General features: G+C 58.9%; 2 protein-coding genes across 3 annotated transcripts in view; one reads left to right on the forward strand and one right to left on the reverse strand.

The window, feature by feature from the left end:
• LOC137361960 (tyrosine-protein kinase STYK1-like) overlaps positions 1-20,059 on the forward strand; it is a 24,397-nt gene extending 4,338 nt beyond the window's left edge. For both annotated transcript variants that reach the window (XM_068026552.1, XM_068026553.1), the window contains exons 2-10: positions 530-625; positions 1,809-1,940; positions 3,485-3,730; positions 3,849-4,030; positions 7,928-8,011; positions 8,158-8,366; positions 18,561-18,601; positions 18,823-18,919; positions 19,317-20,059. In XM_068026552.1, the coding sequence (XP_067882653.1) occupies positions 556-625; positions 1,809-1,940; positions 3,485-3,730; positions 3,849-4,030; positions 7,928-8,011; positions 8,158-8,366; positions 18,561-18,601; positions 18,823-18,919; positions 19,317-19,521 (1,266 nt within the window). In that variant the 5' untranslated portion in view covers positions 530-555 and the 3' untranslated portion in view covers positions 19,522-20,059. The remainder of the gene's footprint in view (positions 1-529; positions 626-1,808; positions 1,941-3,484; positions 3,731-3,848; positions 4,031-7,927; positions 8,012-8,157; positions 8,367-18,560; positions 18,602-18,822; positions 18,920-19,316) is intronic.
• LOC137361935 (uncharacterized) lies at positions 4,181-7,712 on the reverse strand (the record flags this gene model as incomplete). The annotated part of the gene is given in 4 exon segments (XM_068026519.1): positions 4,181-4,227; positions 7,074-7,147; positions 7,550-7,686; positions 7,689-7,712. Coding segments are annotated over 4 exon segments (282 nt in total), but the record flags the coding sequence as incomplete, so codon positions are not given.
• Positions 20,060-24,581: the final 4,522 nt, after the last annotated feature.

A 24,581-nucleotide genomic window follows, 5' to 3' on the forward strand; every position in this document is an offset into this window, starting at 1 on the left:
CCGACAATGCGGCACTCCCTCAGTACTGACCCTCCGACAGTGCGGCACTCCCTCAGTACTGACCCTCCGACAGTGCGGCACTCCCTCAGTACTGACCCTCCGACAGTGCGGCACTCCCTCAGTACTGACTCGCCGACATTGTGGCACTCCCTCAGTACTGACCCTCCGACAGTGCGGCACTCCCTCAGTACTGACCCTCCGACAGTGCGGCACTCCCTCAGTACTGACCCTCCGACAGTGCGGCACTCCCTCAGTACTGACTCTCCGACAGTGCGGCACTCCCTCAGTACTGACTCTCCGACAGTGCGGCACTCCCTCAGTACTGACTCTCCGACAGTGCGGCACTCCCTCAGTACTGACCCTCCGACAGTGCGGCACTCCCTCAGTACTGACTCTCCGACAGTGCGGCACTCCCTCAGTACTGACCCTCCGACAGTGCGGCACTCCCTCAGTACTGACCCTCCGACAGTGCGGCACTCCCTCAGTACGGACATGTGGTACAGAAACGCGGTTTGTCTTTCATCGACAGGTTTGCCGGTCGGGGGTGTCGTTGAGATGGCGACCCCCGAGGTCAGGCACCTCAGCCGTTCCGTCCTCGAGTGTGCGGAGGGCGATGAGCTCTGCGGTAAGTTCTCCCTGGGTTTATCGGGCGGGGGAGGGGGAGGGGAGGAATGGTGCGGGTGGGACGAGTGAACGAGAGGTCTGTCAGCATCCCCTCCCTGGCCCTCCCCCTCACCGAGACTCCCGCTACCCTACCCTAGCCCCGAGGCGGTGAGCGAGGGAGAGGGGTTGGGCGGGGTGGGGGGTGGATTCGGTGGTAGGTAACTCCTCGATGGACTGACCCCCTCCTCCTCTCTCTGGATCCCCCAAATCGCAGCCCCCGCCCGATGCCAGAATCGTCTCGTTTCCGGAACGATCTCTTGCCGAGCCACTGGAATACACTCCAATAGCCAAGAGATGACCCTTCCCTCCCCCAGCGATGACCTTTCCCTCCCCTAGTGATGACCTTTCCCTCCCCTAGCGATGACCTTTCCCTCCCCTAGTGATGACTCTTCCCTCCCTAGCGATGACCTTTCCCTCCCCTAGTGATGACCCTTCTCTCCATAGCGATGACCCTTCTCTCCATGGCGATGACCCTTCCCTCCCCTAGCGATGACCATTCCATCCCCTAGTGATGACCCTTCTCTCCCTGGCGATGGCCATTCTCTCCATGGCGATGAACGGTCCCTCTCCTAGCAATGACCCTTCTCTCCATGGCGATGACCCTTCTCTCCCGAGCGATGACCTTTCTCTCCATGGTGATGACCATTCCCTCCCCTGGCGATGACCCTTCTCTCCCTGGCGATGACCCTTCCCTCCCCTAGCGATGACCTTTCCCTCCCCTAGTGATGACCCTTCTCTCCATGGCGATGACCCTTCCCTCCCCTAGCGATGACCATTCCATCCCCTAGTGATGACCCTTCTCTCCCTGGCGATGGCCATTCTCTCCCTGGCGATGAACGTTCCCTCTCCTAGCAATGACCCTTCTCTCCATGGCGATGACCCTTTTCTCCCTAGCAATGACCCTTCTCTCCATGGCGATGACCATTCCCTCCCCTAGCGATGACCCTTCTCTCCCTAGCGATGACCCTTCTCTCCCTGGCGATGACCCTTCTCTCCCTGGCGATGACCTTTGTCTCCCTAGCGATGACCCCAGTCTCCCTAGCGATGGCCCTGTTGTCAGTCTCTCTCCTCCCTCCACGGCCCCTGATGTTACCCCTCGAGGCCTCAATCGTGAAGCTAACCTGTCAACGTTGCCTCCATCATAGTGGTCCGCCGCCACGAGTTGGAGGTGATCATCGTCCCGGTGTTGCTGCTTGCGGTCACCTGCCTCGTGGGTGCCTGTATCGGCTACATGGTCTGTCGACGGAAGAGGGAGGATGAAAGCAGCCCTTTGAGAGGTAGAGAACATTGACATGGGGCGTCAACATCTCCACCCTCCGACAGTGCGGCACTCCCTCAGTACTGACCCTCCGACAGTGTGGCACTCCCTCAGTACTGACCCTCCGACAGTGCGGCACTCCCTCAGTACTGAACCTTCGACAGTGCGGCTCTCCCTCAGTACTGACCCTCCGACAGTACAGCACTCCCTCAGTACTGACCCACTGACAGTGCGGCACTCCCTCAGTACTGACCCTCCGACAGTGCGGCACTCCCTCAGTACTGACCCTCCGACAGTACAGCACTCCCTCAGTACTGACCCACTGACAGTGCGGCACTCCCTCAGTATTGACCCTCCGACAGTGCGGCACTCCCTCAGTATTGACCCTCCGACAGTGCGGCGCTCCCTCAGTACTGACCCTCCGACAGTGCGGCACTCCCTCAATACTGACCATCCGACAGTGCGGCACTCCCTCAGTACTGAACCTCCGACAGTGCGGCACTCCCTCAATACTGACCATCCGACAGTGCGGCACTCCCTCAGTACTGACTCTCCGACAGTGCGGCACTCCCTCAGTACTGACCCTCCGACAGTGCGGCACTCCCTCAATACTGACCCTCCGACAGTGCGGCACTCCCTCAATACTGACCATCCGACAGTGCGGCACTCCCTCAGTACTGAACCTTCGACAGTGCGGCACTCTCTCAGTACTGAACCTCCGACAGTGCGGCACTCCCTCAATACTGACCATCCGACAGTGCGGCACTCCCTCAATACTGACCATCCGACAGTGCGGCACTCCCTCAGTACTGAACCTCCGACAGTGCGGCACTCCCTCAATACTGACCATCCGACAGTGCGGCACTCCCTCAGTACTGACTCTCCGACAGTGCGGCACTCCCTCAGTACTGACCCTCCGACAGTGCGGCACTCCCTCAATACTGACCCTCCGACAGTGCGGCACTCCCTCAATACTGACCATCCGACAGTGCGGCACTCCCTCAGTACTGAACCTTCGACAGTGCGGCACTCCCTCAGTACTGACCCTCCGACAGTGCGGCGCTCCCTCAGTACTGACCCTCCGACAGTGCAGCACTCCCTCAGTACTGTCCCTCCGACATTTTGGCTCTCCCTCAGTACTGACCCTCCGACAGTGCGGCGCTCCCTCAATACTGACCCTCCGACAGTGCGGCACACCCTCAGTACTGAACCTTCGACAGTGCGGCACTCCCTCAGTACTGACCCTCCGACAGTGCGGAGCTCCCTCAGTACTGACCCTCCGACAGTGCGGCGCTCCCTCAGTACTGACCCTCCGACAGTGCGGAGCTCCCTCAGTACTGACCCTCCGACAGTGCGGCGCTCCCTCAGTACTGACCCTCCGACAGTGCGGAGCTCCCTCAGTACTGACCCTCCGACAGTGCGGCGCTCCCTCAGTACTGACCCTCCGACAGTGCGGCGCTCCCTTGGTACTGGAGGGAAATGGGGGGGGGGGGGTTGGTGGGGTGCTCCGTGGAGCCGTCTCCAGCCGCGTCTGACCCGTGTGTTGTTTCCTGCTGCCCTCAGCATCTTTGCAGAGGCGGAGAAGTGACCGGCTGAACTCCCGTCACGACATCGCCTTGACCGTTGCCAGCCTGGATGGCAGCCACTGGGGCGCGGGCACCGATCTGAGCCGATGGCAGATCCCCAGGGACCGGATCCGGGGCGGACTTCGGGCAATTGCTCAGGGAACGTTCGGCACCATTTACCAGGCCAGCTTGGCGTCGGAGGAGCCTGGGAAGGAGAGGACGGTTGTCCTGAAGGAACTGCACGGTACGTCAAAATGGCGGCGCCTGGGGACAGTAGGGCCCATCAGGAGGGGCAGAATGGCCTCCTCCGGTGCAACTGGGCTGGGCGGGTTTCTCTGACAGTTCTCTGCCTCGGGTTTCAGAGTTGGCAGAGCCAGTCCGGGCGACGGAATTCCTCGACCGGATTAAGTTCCACGCGTGCCTCGGGAAGCACCGGAATGTGCCGGAAATGCTCGGCTGCTGCACCGAGCGCTCGCCCTTCTACCTCATCATGGAGAATCTGACTCGAGGGGATCTACTCAACTTCCTGTGGATGTGCCGGAAGGTATCGGGGGAGGGGTAGAGGGGGGGAGCTGGGGGAAGAGGGGCCGTCTGCAATTCGCCCCTCGTCCGGAGTAGGAGGGCAAAGCGAGGGCTCTGGGCGATTGAGGGGGTGAGCGGTGAGGGTTTGGAGGATTTGGAGGCAGGAGTAGCACTACCGGGATGGATTGGCGCGGTTCTGGGCGATGGAGTTACAAGGGACTGGGGGCGAGGGACTGGGGGGACGAGGGACTGGGGGACGAGGGACTGGGGGACGAGGGACTGGGGGACGAGGGACTGGGGGACGAGGGACAGGGGAAGGAGGAACTGGGTGATGAGAGACTGGGGGATGAGGGACTGGGGGATGAGGGACTGGGGTAGGAGGGACTGGGGGATGAGAGACTGGGGGATGAGAGACTGGGGGATGAGGGACTGGGGTAGGAGGGACTGGGGTAGGAGGGACTGGGGGGATGAGGGACTGGGGGGATGAGGGACTGGGGGGATGAGGGACTGGGGGGATGAGGGACTGGGGGGATGAGGGACTGGGGGGATGAGGGACTGGGGGGATGAGGGACTGGGGGGATGAGGGACTGGGGGGATGAGGGACTGGGGGGATGAGGGACTGAGGGGATGAGGGACTGGGGGGATGAGGGACTGGGGGGATGAGGGACTGGGGGGATGAGGGACTGGGGGGATGAGGGACTGGGGGGATGAGGGACTGGGGGGATGAGGGACTGGGGGGATGAGGGACTGGGGAAGGAGGGACTGGGGAAGGAGGGTCAGGGGGAATGAGTGACTGGGGGAGGAAGGGCTGGGTGATGAGGGTCTGAGGGAGGAGGGACTGGGGGATGAGTGACTGGGGGTTGAGGGACTGGGGGTTGAGGGACTGGGGGTTGAGGGACTGGGGGTTGAGGGACTGGGGGGATGAGGGACTGGGGAAGGAGGGACTGGGGAAGGAGGGACTGGGGAAGGAGGGACTGGGGAAGGAGGGACTGGGGGATGAGGGACTGGGGGATGAGGGACTGGGGGATGAGGGACTGGGGGATGAGGGACTGGGGGATGAGGGTCTGAGGGAGGAGGGACTGGGGGAGGAGGGACTGGGGGAGGAGGGACTGGGGTAGGAGGGGCTGGGGTAGGAGGGGCTGGGGTAGGAGGGGCTGGGGGATGAGGGACTGGGGGGAGGAGGGACTGGGGGGAGGAGGGACTGCGGAAGGAGGGTCAGAGGGAGGAGGGACTGGGGGAATGTGGGTCTGAGGGAGGAGGGACTGGGGGAATGAGGGTCTGAGGGAGGAGGGACTGGGGGATGAGTGACTGGGGTAGGAGGGGCTGGGGGATGAGGGACTGGGGGGAGGAGGGACTGGGGAAGGAGGGACTGGGGAAGGAGGGACTGGGGAAGGAGGGACTGGGGAAGGAGGGACTGGGGAAGGAGGGTCAGAGGGAGGAGGGACTGGGGGAATGAGTGACTGGGGTAGGAAGGGCTGGGTGATGAGGGTCTGAGGGAGGAGGGACTGGGGGATGAGTGACTGGGGAAGGAGGGACTGGGGGATGAGGGACTGGGGGAGGAGGGGCTGGGTGAGGAGGGTCTGAGGGACTGGGGGTTGAGGGACTGGGGGGATGAGGGACTGGGGGGATGAGGGACTGGGGGGGATGAGGGACTGGGGGGATGAGGGACTGGGGGGATGAGGGACTGGGGGGATGAGGGTCTGAGGAAGGAGGGACTGGGGGATGAGTGACTGGGGGTTGAGGGACTGGGGAAGGAGGGACTGGGGAAGGAGGGACTGGGGAAGGAGGGACTGGGGAAGGAGGGACTGGGGAAGGAGGGACTGGGGAAGGAGGGACTGGGGGGATGAGGGACTGGGGGGATGAGGGACTGGGGGGGATGAGGGACTGGGGGGGATGAGGGACTGGGGGAGGAGGGGCTGGGTGAGGAGGGTCTGAGGGACTGGGGGTTGAGGGACTGGGGGAAGAGGGACTGGGGGGATGAGGGACTGGGGGGATGAGGGACTGGGGGGATGAGGGACTGGGGGATGAGGGACTGGGGGGATGAGGGACTGGGGGGGATGAGGGACTGGGGGGGATGAGGGACTGGGGGGGATGAGGGACTGGGGGGGATGAGGGACTGGGGAAGGAGGGACTGGGGAAGGAGGGACTGGGGAAGGAGGGACTGGGGAAGGAGGGACTGGGGAAGGAGGGACTGGGGAAGGAGGGACTGGGGAAGGAGGGACTGGGGGGATGAGGGACTGGGGAAGGAGGGACTGGGGGGATGAGGGACTGGGGGGATGAGGGACTGGGGGGATGAGGGACTGGGGGGATGAGGGACTGGGGGGATGAGGGACTGGGGGGATGAGGGACTGGGGGGATGAGGGTCTGAGGAAGGAGGGACTGGGGGATGAGTGACTGGGGGTTGAGGGACTGGGGGTTGAGGGACTGGGGGTTGAGGGACTGGGGGGATGAGGGACTGGGGGGATGAGGGACTGGGGGGATGAGGGACTGGGGAAGGAGGGACTGGGGAAGGAGGGACTGGGGAAGGAGGGACTGGGGAAGGAGGGACTGGGGGATGAGGGTCTGAGGAAGGAGGGTCTGAGGAAGGAGGGTCTGAGGAAGGAGGGTCTGAGGAAGGAGGGTCTTGGGGATGAGGGACTGGGGTAGGAGGGGCTGGGGGATGAGGGTCTGGGGGATGAGGGTCTGAGGAAGGAGGGACTGGGGGGATGAGGGACTGGGGGGATGAGGGACTGGGGAAGGAGGGACTGGGGAAGGAGGGACTGGGGAAGGAGGGACTGGGGAAGGAGGGACTGGGGAAGGAGGGACTGGGGAAGGAGGGACTGGGGGATGAGGGACTGGGGGATGAGGGTCTGAGGAAGGAGGGACTGGGGGATGAGTGACTGGGGGAGGAGGGGCTGGGTGATGAGGGTCTGAGGGACTGGGGTAGGAGGGACTGGGGGAGGAGGGGCTGGGTGATGAGGGTCTGAGGGACTGGGGGTTGAGGGACTGGGGGGATGAGGGACTGGGGGGATGAGGGACTGGGGGGATGAGGGACTGGGGGGATGAGGGACTGGGGAAGGAGGGACTGGGGGATGAGTGACTGGGGGATGAGTGACTGGGGGATGAGTGACTGGGGGATGAGTGACTGGGGGATGAGTGACTGGGGGAGGAGGGGCTGGGTGATGAGGGTCTGAGGGACTGGGGTAGGAGGGACTGGGGAAGGAGGGACTGGGGGATGAGGGACTGGGGGATGAGGGACTGGGGGATGAGGGACTGGGGGATGAGGGACTGGGGGATGAGTGACTGGGGGAGGAGGGACTGGGGGATGACTGACTGGGGGAGGAGGGACTGGGGGATGAGTGACTGGGGGAGGAGGGACTGGGGGATGAGTGACTGGGGGAGGAGGGGCTGGGTGATGAGGGTCTGAGGGACTGGGGGATGAGTGACTGGGGGATGAGTGACTGGGGGATGAGTGACTGGGGGAGGAGGGGCTGGGTGATGAGGGTCTGAGGGACTGGGGGTTGAGGGACTGGGGGGATGAGGGACTGGGGGGATGAGGGACTGGGGGGATGAGGGACTGGGGGATGAGGGACTGGGGGATGAGGGACAGGGGGATGAGGGACTGGGGGATGAGGGTCTGAGGAAGGAGGGACTGGGGGATGAGTGACTGGGGGAGGAGGGGCTGGGTGATGAGGGTCTGAGGGACTGGGGGATGAGTGACTGGGGGATGAGTGACTGGGGGATGAGTGACTGGGGGATGAGTGACTGGGGGATGAGTGACTGGGGGAGGAGGGGCTGGGTGATGAGGGTCTGAGGGACTGGGGGATGAGTGACTGGGGGATGAGTGACTGGGGGAGGAGGGGCTGGGTGATGAGGGTGTGAGGGACTGGGGTAGGAGGGCCTTCAAACCTTTCTTGTCTCTCTCCCCTTTTCCACACAGGATGTGATAAATTTGGGAGAGGCGCCGTACGATCTGACAGAGCGTCAAGTTTACAACATTGCCCAGCAAGTGGCAACAGGCCTGGTGAGTAACACCCTCGGCGCCCGGCACTGGGATTGCAGCAGACGCCAGAGAGAGAGAGAGAGACACACAGAGGGGCCGAAGGGCCTCCTCCCTCACCCTGTGAGCAAGTCCCCCGGTTAACCATTCCGTTTCTTGCTCCCTGACAGAGTTTCTTGCACAACAAGGGGCTGACTCATGGCGAGGTGGCTGCCCGCAGTGTTCTCCTGCAGGATGATTTCACCGCCAAGTTGGGCAGCCTCCAGATACCCTTCGAGATCCAGCGATCGGGCGACCAGAAAGCGCACACTTCAGTGCCCGTCAAGTGGCAGTCGCCAGAGAGGATCATGAAAAAGGGACTCACGCCCAAAGCTGACGTGTGAGTAACTAGACCCAGCGATGTAGCACGGGGCTGGAGGAGGTTACAGAGATAGGGAGGGTTGTAGGGGGCTGGAGGAGGTTACAGAGATAGGGAGGGTTGTAGGGGACTGGAGGAGGTTCCAGAGATAGGGAGGGTAGTAGGGGGCTGGAGGAGGTTACAGAGATAGGGAGGGTTGTAGAGGGACTGGAGGAGGTTACAGAGATAGGGAGGGTTGTTGGGAGACTGCAGGAGGTTAGAGAGAGAGGGAGGGTTGTCGGGGGTCTGGAGGAGGTTACAGAGAAAGGGAAGGTTGTAGGGGGCTGGAGGAGATTACAGAGATAGGGAGGGTTGTAGGGGGACTGGAGGAGGTTACAGAGATAGGGAGAATTGGAGGGGGACTGGAAGAGGTTACAGAGATAGGGAGGATTGTAGGGGGACTGGAGGAGGTTACAGAGATAGGGAGGGTTGTTGGGAGACTGGAGGAGGTTAGAGAGATAGGGAGGGTTGTCGGGGGTCTGGAGGAGGTTACAGAGAAAGGGAAGGTTGTAGGGGGCTGGAGGAGATTACAGAGATAGGGAGGGTTGTAGGGGGACTGGAGGAGGTTACAGAGATAGGGAGAGTTGGAGGGGGACTGGAAGAGGTTACAGAGATAGGGAGGATTGTAGGGGGACTGGAGGAGGTTACAGAGATAGGGAGGGTTGCAGGGGGACTGGAGGAGGTTACAGAGATAGGGAGGATTGTCGGAGGCTGGAGGAGGTTACAGAGATAGGGTGGGTTGGAGGGGGACTGGAGGATGTTACAGAGATAGGGAGGATTGTCGGAGGCTGGAGGAGGTTACAGAGACAGGGAGGATTGTAGGGGGACTGGAGGAGGTTACAGAGATAGGGAAGATTGTCGGGGGACTGGAGGAGGTTATGGAGATAGGGAGGGTTGTAGGGGGATTGGAGAAGGTAACAGAGATAGGGAAGATTGTAGGGGGACTGGAGGAGGTTTCAGAGATAGGGAGGTTTGTAGGGGGCTGGAGGAGGTTACAGAGATAGGGTGGGTTGGAGGGGGACTGGAGGAGGTTACAGAGATAGGGAGGGTTGTAGGGGGCTGGAGGAGGGTACAGCGATAGGGAGGGTTGTAGGGGGACAGGAGGAGGTTACAGAGATCGGGAGGGTTGTAGGGGGACTGGAGGAGGTTACAGAGTTCGGGAGGGTTGAAGAGGGCTGGAGGAGGTTACAGAGATAGGGAGGGTTGTTGGGGGCTGGAGGAGGTTACAGAGATAGGGAGGGTTGTTGGGGTCTGGAGGAGGTTACAGAGATAGGGAGGGTTGTAGGGGCTGGAGGAGGTTACAGAGATAGGAAGGGTTGTCGGGGGCTGGAGGAGTTCACAGAGATAGGGAGGGTTGTCGGTGCTGGAGGAGGTTACAGATAGAGGAAGGGTTTTCGGGGAGGGAGGAGATTACAGAGATAGGGAAAGTTGTCGGGCTCTGGAGGAGGTTACAGATAGAGGAAGGGTTGTCGGGGGAGGGAGGGGATTACAGAGATAGGGAAGGTTGCAGGGCGCTGGAGGAGGTTACAGGGATAGGGAGGGTTGTAGGGGGCTGGTGGAGGTTACAGAGATAGGGAGGGTTGTCGGGGGACTGGAGGAGGTTACAGAGATCGGGTGGGTTGAAGGGGCCTGTAGGAGGTTAGAGAGATAGGGAGGGTTGTAGCAGCTGGAGGAGGTTACAGAGATAGGGAGGGTTGTTGGGGGCTGGCGGAGGTTACAGAGATAGGGAGGGTTGTAGGGGGCTGGAGGAGGTTACAGATAGAGGAAGGGTTGTCGGGGGAAGGAGGAGATTACAGAGATAGGGAAGGTGGTAGGGGGCTGGAGGAGGTTACAGGGATAGGGAGGGTTGTTGGGGGCTGGAGGAGGTTACAGAGATAGGGAGGGTTGTAAGGGCTGGAGGAGGTTACAGAGATAGGGAGGGTTGTCGGGGGCTGGAGGAGTTCACAGAGATAGGGAGGGTTGTCGGTGCTGGAGGAGGTTACAGATAGAGGAAGGGTTTTCGGGGAGGGAGGAGATTACAGAGATAGGGAGGGTTGTAGGGGGTTGGAGGAGGTTCTAGAGATAGGGAGGGTTGTCGGGGGCTGTTGGAGGGTACAGCGATACGGAGGGATGTAGGGGGACAGGAGGAGGTTACAGAGATCGGGAGGGTTGTAGGGGGACTGGAGGAGGTTACAGAGATCGGGAGGGTTGAAGGGGCCTGTAGGAGGTTACAGAGAGAGGGAGGGTTGTAGGGGCCTGGAGGTTACAGAGATAGGGAGGGTTGTTGGGGGATTGGAGGAGGTTCCAGAGATCGGGAGGTTTGACGGGGGCTGGAGGAGGTTACAGAGATAGGGAGGGATGTAGGGGCTGGAGGAGGTTTCATAGATAAGGAGGGTTGTAGGGGGACTGGAGGAGGTTACAGGGATAGGGAGGGTTGTAGGGGGCTGGAGGAGGTTCCAGAGATTGGGAGGGTTGTAGTGGGCTGGAGGAGGTTACAGAGATAGGGAGGGTTGTAGTGTGACTGGAGGAGGTTACAGAGATAGGGAGGGCTGTTGTGGGTCTGGAGGAGGTTACGGAGATCGGGAGGGTTGTAGGGGGCTGGAGGAGGTTGCAGAGATAGGGAGGGTTGTAGAGGGACTGGAGGAGGTTACAGAGATAGGGAGGGTTGTCGGGGGATGGAGGAGGTTACAGAAATAGGGAGGGTTGTCAGGGGCCTGGAGGAGGTTACAGGGATAGGGAGGGTTGTCGAGGCTGGAGGAGGTTACAGAGATCGGGAGGGTTGTCGGGGGCTGGAGGAGGTTACAGAGATAGGGTGGGTTGTCGGGCCTGGAGGAGGTTACAGATAGAGGAAGGGTTGTCGGGGGAGGGAGGGGATTACAGAGATAGGGAAGGTTGCAGGGCGCTGGAGGAGGTTACAGGGATAGGGAGGGTTGTAGGGGGCTGGTGGAGGTTAGAGATAGGGAGGGTTGTCGGGAGCTGGAGGAGGTTACAGTGATGGGGAGGCTTTTAGGGGGCTGTCGTTTACAGAGACAGGGAGGGTTGTCGGGGGATGGAGGAGGTTACAGAAATAGGGAGGGTTGTCAGGGGCCTGGAGGAGGTTACAGAGATCGGGAGGGTTGTCGGGGGACTGGAGGAGGTTACAGAGATAGGGAGCGTTGTTGGGGGCTGGAGGAGGTTACAGAGATAGGGAGGGTTGTAGAGGGACTGGAGGAGGTTACAGAGATAGGGAGGGTTGTCGGGGGATGGAGGAGGTTACAGAGATAGGGAGGGTTGTAGGGGGACTGGAGGAGGTTACAGAGTTCGGGAGGGTTGAAGAGGGCTGGAGGAGGTTACAGAGATAGGGAGGGTTGTTGGGGGCTGGAGGAGGTTACAGAGATAGGGAGGGTTGTTGGGGGCTGGAGGAGGTTACAGAGATAGGGAGGGTTGTCGGGGGCTGGAGGAGTTCACAGAGATAGGGAGGGTTGTCGGTGCTAGAGGAGGTTACAGATAGAGGAAGGGTTTTCGGGAAGGGAGGAGATTACAGAGATAGGGAAGGTTGTAGGGCTCTGGAGGAGGTTACAGATAGAGGAAGGGTTGTCGGGGGAGGGAGGGGATTACAGAGATAGGGAAGGTTGCAGGGCGCTGGAGGAGGTTACAGGGATAGGGAGGGTTGTCGGGGGCTGGTGGAGGTTACAGAGATAGGGAGGGTTGTCGGGAGCTGGAGGAGGTTACAGTGATGGGGAGGCTTTTAGGGGGCTGGCGTTTACAGAGACAGGGAGGGTTGTCGGGGGCTGGAGGAGTTCACAGAGATAGGGAGGGTTGTCGGTGCTGGAGGAGGTTGCAGATGGAGGAAGGGTTTTCGGGGGGGGAGGAGATTACAGAGATAGGGAAGGTTGTAGGGCTCTGGAGGAGGTTACAGGGATAGGGAGGGTTGTAGGGGGTTGGAGGAGGTTCCAGAGATAGGGAGGGTTGTCGGGGGCTGTTGGAGGGTACAGCGATAGGGAGGGTTGTAGGGGGACAGGAGGAGGTTACAGAGATCGGGAGGGTTGTAGGGGGACTGGAGGAGGTTACAGAGATCGGGAGGGTTGAAGGGGCCTGTAGGAGGTTACAGAGATAGGGAGGGTTGTTGGGGGATTGGAGGAGGTTCCAGAGATCGGGAGGGTTGAAGGGGGCTGGAGGAGGTTACAGAGATAGGGAGGGATGTAGGGGCTGGAGGAGGTTACAGAGATAGGGAGGGTTGTAGGGGGCATGGTGGAGGTTACAGAGATCGGGAGGGTTGTAGGGGGACTGGAGGAGGTTACAGGGATAGGGAGGGTTGTAGGGGGCTGGAGGAGGTTACAGAGATAGGGAGGGTTGTAGGGGGCATGGTGGAGGTTACAGAGATCGGGAGGGTTGTCGGGCGCTGGAGGAGGTTGCAGAGATAGGGAGGGTTGTAGGGGGCTGGAGGAGGTTACAGAGATAGGGAGGGTTGTAGGGGGCATGGTGGAGGTTACAGAGATCGGGAGGGTTGTCGGGCGCTGGAGGAGGTTGCAGAGATAGGGAGGGTTGTCGGGATACTGGAGGAGGGTACAGCGATAGGGAGGGTTGTAGGGGGACAGGAGGAGGTTACAGAGATCGGGAGGGTTTTAGGGGGACTGGAGGAGGTTACAGAGACAGGGAGGGTTGTAGTTGGACTGTAGGAGGTTCCAGAGATAGGGAGGGTTGTAGGGGCTGGAGGAGGTTACAGAGATAGGGAGGCTTATCGGGGGCTGGAGGAGGTTACAGAGATAGGGAGGCTTATCGGGGGCTGGAGGAGGTTACAGAGATAGGGAGGGTTGTAGGGGGCTGGAGGAGGTTACAGAGATAGGGAGGGTTGTCGGGGGCTGGAGGATGTTACAGGGATAGGTAGGGTTGTAGGGGGCTGGAGGAGGTTCCAGAGCGCGGGAGGTTTGTAGGAGGCATGGAGGTTACAGAGATAGGGAGGGTTGTAGGGGGCTGGAGGAGGTTACAGAGATATGGAGGGTTGTAGGGGGACTGGAGAAAGGTACAGCGATAGGGAGGTTTGTCGGGGGGACAGGAGGAGGTTACAGAGATCTGCCGGGTTGTAGGGGGACTGGAGGAGGTTCCAGAGATCGGGAGGGTTGAAGGGGGCTGGAGGAGCTTACAGAGATAGGGAGGGTTGTAGGGGCTGGAGGAGGTTACAGAGATGGGGAGCTTTGTCGGGGGCTGGAGGAGGTTACAGTGATGGGGAGGCTTTTAGGGGGCTGGAGTTTTCAGAGACAGGGAGGCTTTTATGGGGCTGGGGGAGGTTACAGAGAAAGGGAGGGTTGAAGGGGGCTGGAGGAGGTTACAGAGATAGGGAGGGATGTAGGGGCTGGAGGAGGTTTCATAGATAAGGAGGGTTGTAGGGGGACTGGAGGAGGTTACAGGGATAGGGAGGGTTGTAGGGGGCTGGAGGAGGTTCCAGAGATTGGGAGGGTTGTAGTGGGCTGGAGGAGGTTACAGAGATAGGGAGGGTTGTAGTGTGACTGGAGGAGGTTACAGAGATAGGGAGGGCTGTTGTGGGTCTGGAGGAGGTTACGGAGATCGGGAGGGTTGTAGGGGGCTGGAGGAGGTTGCAGAAATAGGGAGGGTTGTAGAGGGACTGGAGGAGGTTACAGAGATAGGGAGGGTTGTCGGGGGATGGAGTTGGTTACAGAAATAGGGAGGGTTGTCAGGGGCCTGGAGGAGGTTACAGGGATAGGGAGGGTTGTCGAGGCTGGAGGAGGTTACAGAGATCGGGAGGGTTGTCGGGGGCTGGAGGAGGTTTCAGAGATAGGGTGGGTTGTCGGGCCTGGAGGAGGTTACAGATAGAGGAAGGGTTGTCGGGGGAGGGAGGGGATTACAGAGATAGGGAAGGTTGCAGGGCGCTGGAGGAGGTTACAGGGATAGGGAGGGTTGTAGGGGGCTGGTGGAGGTTAGAGATAGGGAGGGTTGTCGGGAGCTGGAGGAGGTTACAGTGATGGGGAGGCTTTTAGGGGGCTGTCGTTTACAGAGACAGGGAGGGTTGTCGGGGGATGGAGGAGGTTACAGAAATAGGGAGGGTTGTCAGGGGCCTGGAGGAGGTTACAGAGATCGGGAGGGTTGTCGGGGGACTGGAGGAGGTTACAGAGATAGGGAGCGTTGTTGGGGGCTGGAGGAGGTTACAGAGATAGGGAGGGTTGTTGGGGGCTGGAGGAGGCTACAGAGATAGGGAGGGTTGGAGAGGGACTGGAGGAGGTTACAGAGATAGGGAGGGTTGTCGGGGGATGGAGGAGGTTACAGAAATAGGGAGGGTTGTAGGGGGACTGGAGGAGGTTACAGAGTTCGGGAGGGTTGAAGAGGGCTGGAGGAGGTTACAGAGATAGGGAGGGTTGTTGGGGGCTGGAGGAGGTTACAGAGATAGGGAGGGTTGTTGGGGGCTGGAGGAGGTTACAGAGATAGGGAGGGTTGTCGGGGGCTGGAGGAGGTTACAGATAGAGGAAGGGTTTTCGGGGAGGGAGGAGATTACAGAGATAGGGAAGGTTGTAGGGCTCTAGAGGAGGTTACAGATAGAGGAAGGGTTGTCGGGGGAGGGAGGGGATTACAGAGATAGGGAAGGTTGCAGGGCGCTGGAGGAGGTTACAGGGATAGGGAGGGTTGTAGGGGGCTGGTGGAGGTTACAGAGATAGGGAGGGTTGTCGGGAGCTGGAGGAGGTTACAGTGATGGGGAGGCTTTTAGGGGGCTGGCGTTTACAGAGACAGGGAGGGTTGTCGGGGGCTGGAGGAGTTCACAGAGATAGGGAGGGTTGTCGGTGCTGGAGGAGGTTACAGATGGAGGAGGTTACAGATGGAGGAAGGGTTTTCGGGGAGGGAGGAGATTACAGAGATAGGGAAGGTTGTAGGGCTCTGGAGGAGGTTACAGGGATAGGGAGGGTTGTAGGGGGTTGGAGGAGGTTCCAGAGATAGGGTGGGTTGTCGGGGGCTGTTGGAGGGTACAGCGATAGGGAGGGTTGTAGGGGGACAGGAGGAGGTTACAGAGATCGGGAGGGTTGTCGGGGGACTGGAGGAGGTTACAGAGATCGGGAGGGTTGAAGGGGCCTGTAGGAGGTTACAGAGAGAGGGAGGGTTGTTGGGGGATTGGAGGAGGTTCCAGAGATCGGGAGGGTTGAAGGGGGCTGGAGGAGGTTACAGAGATAGGGAGGGATGTAGGGGCTGGAGGAGGTTTCATAGATAAGGAGGGTTGTAGGGGGACTGGAGGAGGTTACAGGGATAGGGAGGGTTGTAGGGGGCTGGAGGAGGTTACAGAGATAGGGAGGGTTGTAGGGGGCATGGTGGAGGTTACAGAGATCGGGAGGGTTGTCGGGCGCTGGAGGAGGTTGCAGAGATAGGGAGGGTTGTCGGGATACTGGAGGAGGGTACAGCGATAGGGAGGGTTGTAGGGGGACAGGAGGAGGTTACAGAGATCGGGAGGGTTTTAGGGGGACTGGAGGAGGTTACAGAGACAGGGAGGGTTGTAGTTGGACTGGAGGAGGTTCCAGAGATAGGGAGGGTTGTAGGGGCTGGAGGAGGTTACAGAGATAGGGAGGCTTATCGGGGGCTGGAGGAGGTTACAGAGATAGGGAGGGTTGTAGGGGGCTGGAGGAGGTTACAGAGATAGGGAGGGTTGTCGGGGGCTGGAGGATGTTACAGGGATAGGTAGGGTTGTAGGGGGCTGGAGGAGGTTCCAGAGCGCGGGAGGTTTGTAGGAGGCATGGAGGTTACAGAGATAGGGAGGGTTGTAGGGGGCTGGAGGAGGTTACAGAGATATGGAGGGTTGTAGGGGGCTGGAGGAAGGTACAGCGATAGGGAGGGTTGTCGGGGGGACAGGAGGAGGTTACAGAGATCTGCCGGGTTGTAGGGGGACTGGAGGAGGTTCCAGAGATCGGGAGGGTTGAAGGGGGCTGGAGGAGCTTACAGAGATAGGGAGGGTTGTAGGGGCTGGAGGAGGTTACAGAGATAGGGAGGGTTGAAGGGGGCTGGAGGAGCTTACAGAGATAGGGAGGGTTGTAGGGGCTGGAGGAGGTTACAGAGATGGGGAGCTTTGTCGGGGGCTGGAGGAGGTTACAGTGATGGGGAGGCTTTTAGGGGGCTGGAGTTTACAGAGACAGGGAGGCTTTTAGGGGGCTGGGGGAGGTTACAGAGAAAGGGAGGGTTGTAGGCGGCTGGAGGAGGTTGCAGTGATAAGGAGGATTGTAGGGAGACTGGAAGAGGTTACAGAGATAGGGAGGATTGTAGGTGGACTGGAGCAGGTAACAGAGATAGAGAGGATTGTAGGGGGCCTGGAGGAAGTTACAGAGTTAGGGTAGGTTGTCGGGGGCTGGAGGACGTTACAGAGATAGGGAGGGTTGTCGGGATACTGGAGGAGGGTACAGCGATAGGGAGGGTTGTAGGGGGACAGGAGGAGGTTTCAGAGATCGGGAGGGTTGTCGGGGGACTGCAGGAGGTTACAGCGATCGGGAGGGTTGAAGGGGGCTGGAGGAGGTTACAGAGATAGGGAGGGTTGTAGGGGGCTGGAGGAGGTTACAGAGATAGGGATGGTTGTCGGGGCTGGAGGAAGTTACATAGATAGGGAGGGATGTTGAGGCTGGAGAAGGTTACAGAGATAGGGAGGGTTGTTGGGGGACTGGAGGAGGTTAGAGAGATAGGGAGGGTTGTAGGCGGCTGGAGGAGGTTACTGAGTTAGGGTAGGTTGTCGGGCGACTGGAGGAGGTTACAGAGAGAGGGAGGGTTGTAGGGGCCTGGAGGAGGTTACAGAGATAGGGTGGGGTGTCGGGGGCTGGAGGAGGTTACAGAGATAGTGATGGTTGAAGGGGACTGGAGGAGGTTACAGGGATAGGGGGGGTTGTAGGGGACTGGAGGAGGTTACAGAGATAGGGAAGGTTGTTGGGGGACTGGAGGAGGTTACAGAGATAGGGAGTATTGTAGGGGACTGGAGGAGGTTACAGAGATAGGGAGGGTTGTTGGGGGACTGGAGGAGGTTTCAGAGAGAGGGAGGGTTGTAGGGGGCTGGAGGAGGTTACAGAGAGAGGGAGGGTTGTAGGGTGCTGGAGGAGGTGACAGAGATAGGGAGGGTTGTAGGGGACTGGAGGAGGTTACAGAGATAGGGAGGGTTGTTGGGGGACTAGAGGAGGTTTCAGAGAGAGGGAGGGTTGTAGGGGACTGGAGGAGGTGACAGAGATAGGGAGGGTTGTAGGGGACTGGAGGAGGTTACAGAGATAGGGAGGGTTGTTGGGGACTGGAGGAGGTTACAGAGATAGGGAGGGTTGTTGGGGGACTGGAGCAGGTTACAGAGAAATGGAGTGTTGTAGGGAACTGGAGGAGGTTACAGAGATAGGGAGGGATTGTGGGTGGACTGGAGGAGGTTACAGAGATAGGGAGTATTGTAGGGGACTGGAGGAGGTTGCAGAGATAGGGAGGGTTGTTGGGGGACTGGAGGAGGTTCCAGAGAGAGGGAGGGTTGTAGGGGTCTGGAGGAGGTTACAGAGATAGGGAGGGTTGTCGGGGACTGGAGGAGGTTACAGAGATAGGGAGGGTTGTCGGGGACTGGAGGAGGTTACAGGGATAGGGAGTGTTGTAGGGGACTGGAGGAGGTTACAGGGATAGGGAGGGATTGTGGGTGGACTGGAGGAGGTTACAGAGATATGTAGGGGACGAGGAGGGATTTGAAAACGAGGATGTCAATTTTAAAATCGAGGTGTTGTCGGACCGGGAGCCAGTGTAGGGTTAGCGAGCACAGGGAGGGTGATGGAGGGGAACGGGACCGGGTGTGGGTTAGGACACGGTGGGGAGGGGGGATGGCGGAAATCGGGGTGAGCTGAAGTTCAGGGAGGGTGGAATGTGGGAGAGCGGGACCGGAGAGCGCCGGAATAGTCCAGTCTGGAGGGAGCGAAGGCAGGGACGAGGGTTCCCGCAGTCGATGAGCTGAGGGCGGGCGGGGGCGCGTGGTGGAGCGACGTTACGGAGGTGGAAGTCTGCGTCCCCAGCGAGGGCGCGGCTCGGAGGTCGGAAGCCCCGTCTCGGGGTCGAATGCGACACCGAGGTGACGACGAGTCTGGGTTCAGCCCTCGGGGAGTCGCCAGGGGCGGAGACTGGAGCAGGCGACCGGAAACCACTTTCTTCCCGATATCTAATGGGAGGGAAGTTTCTGTGAATGGACTTTTGACTGCAGGCGTTAACTGCTGGTCTTCTTGTCTTTTCCAGCTGGTCATTTGGAGTCCTCTTGTTTGAGTTGATAACTTTGGGTAAGGACAACGATCGATATGCGGCCAGGTCAGGCTGTGTGTGTGCGCGCGTGCGTGCATCGGACGGGGAACTTGCAAGGGGCTGGTGTTCCCATTGCATCGGCTGCCCTTGGTCCTCTCGGTGGCGGGCTTGAAAGGTGCTGTCGCGGGAGCCTTGGCAGTTTGCTACCTTAGTTCAAGAGTTTTCACCTCTCTCTGTCTCTTCCCCTCCTCCTCCACAGGTGCTCCCCCCTATGCTTCCCTCTCCCCAAACAGCGTCCTGCAGTACCTTCAGAGAGGCCAACGGATGTCACAGCCCGCCACTTGCAAAGCTCCACTGTGAGTATGAAAAACGGACGCCTCTGCAATCTCTCCCCGTTTGGATAACGTGATGGTTTTCTATTTTTCCTGGCCACCTCAGCAAACGTGGGCCAGTTCGCACTTTCCCACATTGTGTTCCATCGGCCAGGTCCTTGCCCGCTCACTCCCTATCCATCTCCCGTTACGGCCTCCTCTTCACAAACTTACCCTCCTGCCTCTCTTTGTGTCATCGGCAAATTTATGGACACTCTGTCCCTTCGTCCAGATTGTCCAGCGTTATTAAACCGAGAGTTGAGCCCCTCACCCCTCCACGGCCCAGGTTCCCGTCTGGTGTCTAGTTTTGATCCTTGAACCCAAAAGTGTGAGGTCAGAGGACTGACCGAGTAACTGACGTTCCCTGAATTTTGCCTTGCAGTTACAACCTGATGAAGCTCTGTTGGCAATGGAAAGAGTCTTCTCGACCGGACATGGCCGACGTCAGGAAACGGCTGCTGAGCAACCTCAAGGGTACAAGTGACAGGGTGGTCCTGAGAGTGCCCAACCAGATTGATCCTGAAGGCTATGCCATCGCAGCGGGGACCCGGGTCTCGGACAGGCCCGGAGTCTACACCATCCTGTAAACTGGAGACGGAGAGAGAGGGAGGTGGGGAGCGAGACGGAGAGACACCGAGTGAGACAGAGGGAGGGAGAGAGGGGGAAAGAGAGAGAGAGAGAGCGAGAAAGAGAGGAAAAGGGAGAGACTGTGCAAGAGAGACGAGAGACAGAGAGAGGATGAAAGAGACATAGAGATGGAAAGAGGGACAGACAGAGAGAGGCAGAGCGAGAGAGAGAGACAGAGAGTGAGACAGGGAGAGACCGAAGCGAGCGAGAGGGAGAGAGAGGGGGAGAGGCAGACAGACTGAGTGTGAGATAGAGCGATGGAAAGAGGGAGAGACGGAGAGTGGGTGAGAGATGGAGAGGACAGAGAAGGAAAGAGAAAGGGAGAGACAGAGAGATGAGAGACAGAGGGTGAGAGAGAAAGAATGACGCTGCTTCACTCAATTCAACTACAAACATTCACTTGACACAGGAACAACTAACCCGCACACCGCGCGAATGTTTTAACGCAGCTCGGTCTGTGCGGAGTTTAATAAACTGCCCTATGTGTTTCCCCTGCGGTGGTGAGATCTCTTTTTACACACTCTGGGCTCACTTGTCAGCATCGAGCACTCCCAGGGCAGGTACTATACAGAGCTCCCTCTACATTACCCTGACAATGTTCTCACTATCACTGTGCAACGAGACACAGCAAGACCCCACAAACATTAAGTGAAAGGCGGGATGACAATTAGGGTGTGGGCCAAAGGGGAATCGTGCCTCAACTCCCACCTCTGTAACATCGCCCCCACTCGCCCCCTCCCTCAGCTCATCGACTGCTGAAACCCTCGTCCGTGCCTTCGCTCCCTCCAGACAGGACTATTTCCGGCGCTCTCCGGTCCCGCTCCCCCAGATTTCCACCCTCCGTTAGACTTCAGCTCGTCCCGAACTCTGCTGCTGTCACCAACGTGTCCTAAATCCCAACCGGTCCCGATCCCCTCCATCACCCTCCCCTGTGCTCGCTGACCGACGCTGTCTCCGGTCCGGTGACGCTTCAGTTTTAAAGTTCACCCCCCCACCCCATTTTCAAATCCCTCCTTGTCCCCTCCCTATCTCTGTAACCTCCTCCAATCCCCTTCAACCACCCTATCTCTGTAACCTCCTCCAGTCCCCCTACAACCATCCCTATCTCTGTAACCTCCTCCAGTCCCCTACAACCCTCCCCATCTCTGTAACCTCCTCCAGTCCCCTACAACCCTCCCATCTCTGTAACCTCCTCCAGCCCCCTACAACCCTCCTATCTCTGTAACCTCCTCCAGTCCCCTTCAAACCCTCCCTATCTCTGTAACCTCCTCCAGCCCCCTACAACCCTCCCTATCTCTGTAACCTCCTCCAGTCCCCCTACAACCATCCCTATCTCTGTAACCTCCTCCAGTCCCCTTTCAACCCTCCCTATCTCTGTAACCTCCTCCAGTCCCCTTCAACCATCCCTATCTCTGTAACCTCCTCCAGTCCCCTTCAACCCTCCCTATTTCTGTAACCTCCTCCAGTCCCCTTCAACCCTCCCTATCTCTGTAACCTCCTCCAGTCCCCCTACAACCATCCCTATCTCTGTAACCTCCTCCAGTCCCCTTCAACCCTCCCTATCTCTGTAACCTCCTCCAATCCCCTTCAACCATCCCTATCTCTGTAACCTCCTCCAATTCCCCTTCAACCATCCCTATCTCTCTAACCTCCTCCAGCCCCTACAACCCTCCCTATCTGTCACCTCCTCCAGTCCCACTACAAACCCTCCCTATCTCGCCTGTCCCCTCATCTCTGCTCATGTCTGCGGTGATTTAATAGGTGGATCTGATGATTCGTGGAGTGTGTTTCCACGTCTCTGCTACTTCCTGGTCTGGGTCTGGTCTTTGGGAAACAGACCCAGAGGAAAGGCGATCCGAGCTATTCGTCTCGGGGGCGTCACTCGTTTTACTGAGTCAAGGTTACAATGGCATCGTCCAACCAAGAGGTTTATTCACAAGCGCCCGAAAACCAGACGGGAGCCTGTTGCCCCACCCCCCCCCCCCCCACACACACACACACAAACACAAAACCCAAAACGTGGGGCTATTCGACTGCATGCAGCTTCGCGGCACAGTCCCAATCCCGGCCCGGTCTCGGTTTCGAGCGAGGGTCAAAGGGGCACTGGGAGGCTCGTTGGTTTCTCCGGGCGACCCACTCTCGTACCCGCACTGACTGTCCCAAATTCACACGAGAGACCCTCCCCCTCCTCCCAACCCCCACTTACTGGAGCCGAGAAAAATCACCCCCCCCGCCCCCCCCCCCCCTCCGCGCCAACATCTCCCGGGGGGTTTTAAACCTGACCCTGCACAGTTTAATCTCTCAAACTGCCCCCAACACTCAGACTCAGATACACACACTCACTCACTCTCACACACGCACACACTCTCTCGCACACACCGCTCACTCTCATCGCACACACGCTCACTCTCTCGCACACACGCTCACTCTCTCGCACACACGCTCACTCTCTCGCACACACGCTCACTCACTCTCACACACACTCACTCACTCTCACACACACTCACTTCACTCTCACACACACACACACACACTCACTCACACACGCTCACTTCTCTCGCACACGCTCACTCTCACACACACCACTCACTCTCACACACACACTCACTCTCACACACACACTCACTCTCACACACACACTCACTCTCACACACACACTCACTCTCACACACACACTCACTCTCACACACACACTCACTCTCACACACACACTCACTCACACACGCTCACTCTCTCGCGCGCACACGCTCACTCTCTCGCGCGCACACACGCTCACTCTCTCGCGCACACACGCTCACTCTCTCGCGCACACACACGCTCACATCTCTCGCGCACACACGCTCACTCTCTCGCGCACAACACGCTCACTCTCTCACGCACACGCTCACTCTCTCACGCACACGCTCACGTCTCTCACGCACACGCTCACTCTCTCACGCTCACAGCTCTCACACACACTCGCTCTCTCACAGCACACAACGCTCACTCTCTCGCGCACACACGCTCACTCTCACACACACACTCACTCACTCACGCACACACTCACTCACTCCACGCACACACTCACTCACTCACGCACACACTCACTCACTCACGCACACACTCACTCACTCACGCACACACGCTCGCTCTCACGCACACACGCTCGCTCTCACGCACACACGCTCGCTCTCTCACGCACACACGCTCGCTTCTCTCACGCACACACGCTCGCTCTCCTCACGCACACACGCTCGCTCTCTCACGCACACAGCCGCTCGCTCTCTCACGCACACACTCACTCACTCACGCACACACTCACTCTCTCACGCACACACTCACTCTCTCCACGCACACACTCACTCTCTCACGCACACACTCACTCTCTCACGCACACACTCACTCTCTCACGCACACACTCACTCTCTCACGCACACACTCACTCTCTCACGTACACACTCACTCTCTTACGTACACACTCACTCTCTCAAGCACACACACACACTCATTCACACACTCGTTCGCTCTCTCACGCACCACACGCTCGCGCTCCTCACGACGCGCTCGCTCTCACGCACACGCGCTCGCACTCGCTCTCTCACGCACACTCACTTCACACATACACACACACTCACTCACACATATACACACACTCACTCATACACTCTTTCACACAGATGTACACACAATCTCTCACACACACACACACTCACTCACTCACACATACTCACTCACACACACAATCTCACACACTCACACACATTCTCATATACTCACACTCTCTCACAAATACACACACTCTCGCGCTCACACACTCCACTCACTCACTTAAAAATACACTCACTCACACACACACACGCTCGCGCGCACACGCTCACTCTCATCGCGCGCACACGCTCACTCTCTCGCGCGCACCACGCTCACTCTCTCTCGCGCACACGCTCACTCTCTCTCGCGCACATACGCTCACTCTCTCTCGCGCACACGCTCACTCTCTCACGCACTAACCGCTCACTCTCTCACGCACACACGCTCACTCTCTCACGCACACACGCTCACTCTCTCACGCACACACCGCTCACTCTCTCACGCACTCACGCTCACTCAAGCACACAACACACACTCATTCACACACACTCACACACACTCGCTCTCTCACGCACACCACGCTCACTTCTCTCACGCACACACTCACTCACACACACACTCACTCTCTCAAGCACACACACACACTCATTCACACACACTCACTCACACACAGCTCACTCTCTCACGCACACACGCTCACTCTCTCACGCACACACGCTCACTCTCTCACGCACTCACGCTCACTCAAGCACACACACACACTCATTCACACACACTCACACACACTCGCTCTCTCACACACACACGCTCACTCTCTCACGCACACACTCCACTCACACACACACTCACTCTCTCAAGCACACAACACACACTCATTCACACACACACACTCACAACTCGCTCGCTCTCTCACGCACACACGCTCGCTCTCTCACGCACACACTCTCGCTCTCTCACGCACACACGCTCGCTCTCTCACGCACACACGCTCGCTCTCTCACGCACACACGCTCGCTCTCTCACGCACACACGCTCGCTCTCTCACGCACACACACACTCACTCACAACATACACACACACTCACTCACGCACACACACACACTCATTCACACACACTCGCTCGCTCTCTCACGCACACACGCTCGCTCTCTCACGCACACACCGCTCGCTCTCTCACGCACACACGCTCGCTCTCTCTCACGCACACACTCACTCACACATACACACACACCTCAACTCACCACATATACACACACACTCACTCACACATATACACACACACTCACTCATACACACTCTCACACAGATGTACACACAATCTCTCACACATACTCACTCACACACACAATCTCTCACACACAAACACACACTCACACAAACACACACATTCTCATAAATATACTCACACTCTCTCACAAATATACACACACTCATACACACACTCTCGCGCACA

Source organism: Heterodontus francisci, unplaced genomic scaffold, assembly GCF_036365525.1.
Source record: "Heterodontus francisci isolate sHetFra1 unplaced genomic scaffold, sHetFra1.hap1 HAP1_SCAFFOLD_323, whole genome shotgun sequence".
Classification (NCBI taxonomy): Eukaryota; Metazoa; Chordata; class Chondrichthyes; order Heterodontiformes; family Heterodontidae; genus Heterodontus; species Heterodontus francisci.